The sequence below is a fragment of the Etheostoma spectabile genome, chromosome 23 (genome assembly GCF_008692095.1).
Source record: "Etheostoma spectabile isolate EspeVRDwgs_2016 chromosome 23, UIUC_Espe_1.0, whole genome shotgun sequence".
NCBI classification, from domain to species: Eukaryota; Metazoa; Chordata; class Actinopteri; order Perciformes; family Percidae; genus Etheostoma; species Etheostoma spectabile.
Window position 1 is genome coordinate 8,547,846 of NC_045755.1, and position 4,828 is coordinate 8,552,673.

General features: G+C 46.8%; 2 protein-coding genes across 16 annotated transcripts in view; both read left to right on the plus strand.

The window, feature by feature from the left end:
- The window catches only part of nrcama (neuronal cell adhesion molecule a), a 1,100,153-nt gene that overhangs the window by 172,201 nt on the left and 923,124 nt on the right, over window positions 1-4,828 (plus strand). The gene's annotated exons all lie outside the window — the stretch shown is intronic.
- mdm1 (Mdm1 nuclear protein) overlaps window positions 1-4,828 on the plus strand; it is a gene marked incomplete in the record, with an annotated part of 35,443 nt that overhangs the window by 27,855 nt on the left and 2,760 nt on the right. Inside the window, 5 exon segments of the mRNA XM_032505088.1 lie at window positions 1,445-1,671; window positions 1,808-1,975; window positions 2,384-2,466; window positions 2,566-2,624; window positions 2,710-2,995. Coding sequence (XP_032360979.1) covers window positions 1,445-1,671; window positions 1,808-1,975; window positions 2,384-2,466; window positions 2,566-2,624; window positions 2,710-2,995 — 823 coding nt within the window.

Genomic DNA, 4,828 nt, shown 5'->3' on the forward strand with positions numbered 1-4,828 from the left:
GGGGGGGGGGGGGGGGTTTAACGAGGACAAGTCGGAATGAAAACAAGCCGAACTGAAATAGAAGAAACAAGGCTTATTTTTCAAATGTAAGGAGTAGAAAGTACAGATAATTGTGTGAAAATGCAAGGAGTAGAAGTAAAATTTCTGCTGTGAAATAATTACTCCAGTAAAGTAACAAAGTATTTGTACTTTGTTACTTGACACCTCTGGTTGTGACTCAGAGAAGAAGTTAGAATTTTAACGGAGATTGCAGAGATGGCAGTCAGGCGCTAAGCAATTAAATTAAATGGTTCTTATCTTTTGTGTCAAATCATAACATAAGTTCTCATAAGATTCATAAGATCTCAGGACACTGACGGAAGTAGGTCTAGACCACGCTCTATAATTTACTGCTCTCAGACGGTCTTGTCAGTCTCAACAGGATTCTTCCACATTGGTGCAACGCCATTTACTTTCAAGTTTTCGCGAGGTTTGTTTTGATTGTGAGTTTGTTTCATCATCTTCTTTTTCAGAGAAGCAACAGAGTTGAGTGACATTTGCAGTGAAACTGCAACACTCATCAACAAGATGATCAGGTTTGGGGGATCGTAGGAGTCCTTCGACATATTGAGGCATGGCATTGAATTTAATGCTTGTTGAATTACAGTAATTGGGCCAAACTGCAGTAGCTGACTTCCTGTAATGGACCTATCCCTTCCACCTCACGCAGTGCAAACGGTTAGATCGGGACTTTAATTCTTTGGGATACTTTAAAGACACATATGTCTTTTCCACTAAGGTTAACCAGGTGCTGGTTCTGGTTCTGGTGCTGGTTCTACTGTCCAGTTCTCTAAGAACCAGCTGGATCTTCCCCAGCCTGAGAGCCAGCAGACCGTTGGTTTCCTCCCCAGACCACGGTGGTTCTGGTTTCCTCCCCAGACCACGGTGGTTCTGGTTTTCTCCCCAGACCACGGTGGTTCTGGTTTCCTCCCCAGACCACGGTGGTTCTGGTTTTCTCCCCAGACCACGGTGGTTCTGGTATCCTCCCCAGACCACGGTGGTTCTGGTATCCTCCCCAGACCACGGTGGTTCTGGTTTCCCCCCCAGACCACGGTGGTTCTGGTTTCCCCCCCAGACCACGGTGGTTCTGGTTCCCATCCATGTCCAAAGCTAACATCAACAGCTCTCTATGGTTAACAGCTGACCGGGGTTTTCAAAATGGCCGCCAGAAGTTTTGGTTTTCGACGTCATGATAACCGCCCCCCCCCCCCCCCAGCACCTGACGTAACCGGTTCTGATCTCTAGACCAGCGCTACGTTGGTGCTGAGTTGGACCTGTGTTCTTGGCCCAGAGCCAGGTTTATTTGTGTGAAATAGCAAAGAACCGGTTCGATGTCTGGCACTGAACCCGAACCAGAACCAGAACTGTCTTGGTGGAAAAGACATATAAGTGTGTTCCCGTCCAGGTGGAGGAGTTGAGGCAGAAGGCCTCGTCCTACCGCCTTCGAGCCTGGGGGGCTAATTTCTCCAGAGACCACCTGAGCCAGCTGCTGTCCGAACACAACGCCCTGTGGGAGCCATCGGACTCCACCGACTCGGCAACTGACCCCCCCACCCCCCGCCTGACCTTTGACCTCTGTCGTGACGCTGAGAGACACAGCACTTCCCCTGTGGAGGCCCTGGACCTGGCCAGGTAGGGGGGGGGGGGGAAAGAGAGAGAGAGAGAGAGGGAGAGGGAGAGGGAGAGGGAGAGGGAGAGAGAGCAGAGCATCATCTGAAGGTCTTCTCTGAGCGAGTGCTTAGTGTCTCTGTGTGATTTTTGTTTCCAGTAACTCCAGTAAGAGCTCGTCCGCTACGGGCTCGGGAAACAAAAACATAGAAAAGAAAGCACGGACACCTCCGAGTCCTTCTGCTAAAACACGTTCGGCCTGGGGAGAAGAAGAAGGAGGAGGACAGGGAGGAGAAGAAGAAGGAGAAGAAGAAGAAAAAACAGATGAGTAAGTTCTGCTTTTTGACATCAATTAAAGTGTAGTTGTTGTTCCTGTAACTTTAGATAATTAGCCCAAAATACTGATATGTTTGTGTTTTTTGTGTGCCTGTGTGTGTGTGTGTGTGTGTGTGTGTGTGTTGTGTGTGCACGTGCATGCGTTTTTACGTGTGCGCGCGTGTGTGTTTGTGTGTGTGCACGTGCATGCGTTTTTACGTGTGCGCGCGTGTGTGCATGCATTTGTGTGTGTGTGTGTGCCTGTGCATGCATTTGTGTGTGTTGTGGTCGTGTGTCGTGTGTCGTGTGTCGGGTGTGTGTTGTGTGTGTTGGTTTTGTGTGTTGTGTGTGGGGTGTGGTGTGTGTGTGTGTGTGTCGTGTGTGTGTCGTGTGTGTGTCGTGTGTGTGTGTGTGTGTGTAGGGAGGAGGGAAGATTACCGACTCCAAGGCTGAAGATAGGACCGGTTCAGAGAACTCACCATGACCTCACCACACCTGCCACAGGTAAACAAACAAACACACACACACACACACACATACACACACATACACACATACACACAGCTCAGACCCCAGTGGTGACCTCTGACCTTTGTCCTCCAGGAGGCGCTATACTGGTGGGAAAACGGAAGAGCCACGATGAATCTTCTCCGTATAAACAGGTAACATTAAAATCAAACATATTAAATCAAGTCATATTTTGTAATATTATATAATTTGATTATGCTGAGGTGGTTTTGTCGTCAGAGGTGTGGGTCAGCTGTTTCCATGGCAACGGGGGCGGAGACTGCGGTCGACGTGCCAGTCAAACCGAAGGTGGCGTGGCCGGACCACAACTCCACCCACCACCCCCCCACCTCCTCCTCCCCTCCATCTGGCCCCTTTCTAGACCACAAACCAGCCTCGAGTCCCACCTCTAAACCAATCAGGACGAAGCAAAAGCCTCCGCCCCCCGTAGCCCCGCCCCCGCTGGTCCTGCCCCCCCAGCACTGCATCCAAGGCACTCTGAGGCACGCCGACTTCCAGCACAACGGTGAGCTGCTCACGTGTTGGTTATGAACCTGGTGCTAAACATCTACTCCACTGTTGATTAATCTCCCTGTGATTGGAGAAATCAGCGGAAAGCAGCAGAGTTTTTGGGCATTTATGCTTTTAAAAATGGACTAAACTGAATAATTTATCAATGAATTGATCACATTTTTTCCCCATTTTTGCTTTTTTTTATGTCTTTCTTCCTTTTCGTCTCACCTAAATTTATTTCTCATCAACCAAGACTCATGAAATGTCAATTTATGGTACTTTATAAATTAATCGTAACATTGAATCCTGCATTAAAAATGCACACAAGGCCCGTTTAATTTGGTTTTTGTGTGTGTGTGTGTGTGTGTGTGTGTGTGTGTGTGGGTGTTGTGCTGCCTGCTTGGTTTCCTCTTGTGCTCTGCTGTTTATATCATTCGAATTGCCACTTGGCTTCTATGTCCTCCGGTGGATTGTATGTAATAGAGTTGTGACTCAAACCGGTTACGTACGCGCCATATATATTGGAAGAGATCGGAATAATATAAGTATTTTCCACCCACACCACACACACAACACATTCATCAACTCTCGTTGCATTCCTTCTCTTTGCTTTTCAGGCGTTTCTCAAAAGAATCCAGTTTTATATTCGGTTCCTGAAAACTGTCTCTAAACTAGCCGTCCTACACAGGACAAGGAACGTTGTCACTAAACCGGGGACAACTGGCCCTAAATCTATGGGTCCATGAGCTCATCGTGGGATGTTTTCTTTAAACGTCAAATATCAGATTTTTCAGCCCTGTTGTTGAGCTCAAAGCATTATTTGTTCACAAATTCCCTTAATGTCTAAAAAATGGCTTTAGTGAATGTAAAGTTCCATATTAGTCAAATGTGAAAAGTATCATTAAAATCCGCAAATCTTAATTGTCACCCAATCCTATCGACGTTCATTACACTTTCAAACGAGGCCACGTCCATTTTGGAGATTGGAAGCATGTCTCGTTTAAAACCAGTGTAATGTGCTTTCTTTAGTTATAGAGAATATCATAAGTCAATAACCCTGTCGGTAGATCCCCCCGCACCCACGTTGTCTGGGTTGAGGTTTAGGGAGTGCCAGTGTCCGGGGGACCCGGGACTAGGTACGGGTACCATAGGTGTGAAGGGGATGGCCAGCGAGGGGAACACACAAAGCCTTGAACACTACACACACAACACAAACACAAAACACATGTGTGCAACACATTCATGTTGATCTTGCGGTTATTGTGTGATCTTGATTAGATCTTGCTTAAGTGGAAGTAGGGCCAGAGCTCAGGTTGGGAATCTTAGGTAAACATCTTTTTCTTACCAATTAAGAATGGTTAAAATATATAAATACGACAAATTAAAATAATACTGACTGGACCCGCCCCTCTACGCCCCCCCCCCCAATACAGTAAAACTTGCATTTTAGAGTAGCCAGCCTAAGCCACACCTGTGCAACAATCCTGCATCTAATCAGCATCTCGACGTGCCACACCTGTGAGGTGGATGGATTATCTCGGCAACGGAGAAGTGCTCACTAACGGATTTAGACAGATTTGGGAACAACATTTGAGAGAAATAAGCCTTTTTGTGTACGTAGAAGAAGTCTCAGATCTTTGAGTTCAGCTCATAAAGAAATAAAAAGTGTTGCTTTTTACAATTTTGGTCAGTAAATGCTAACACCGTGAAGCACGTTGCGGACGTCTATCCCCGTCCACGGCATCCTCATAAAAGGTTAGGTTAGTTCTATTATTGATTTCTTTAAAAAGGCAGAAACCATCATGTCTGATAGGCCTCACCCCCTGAATGCAGGATTTAAGTCGCT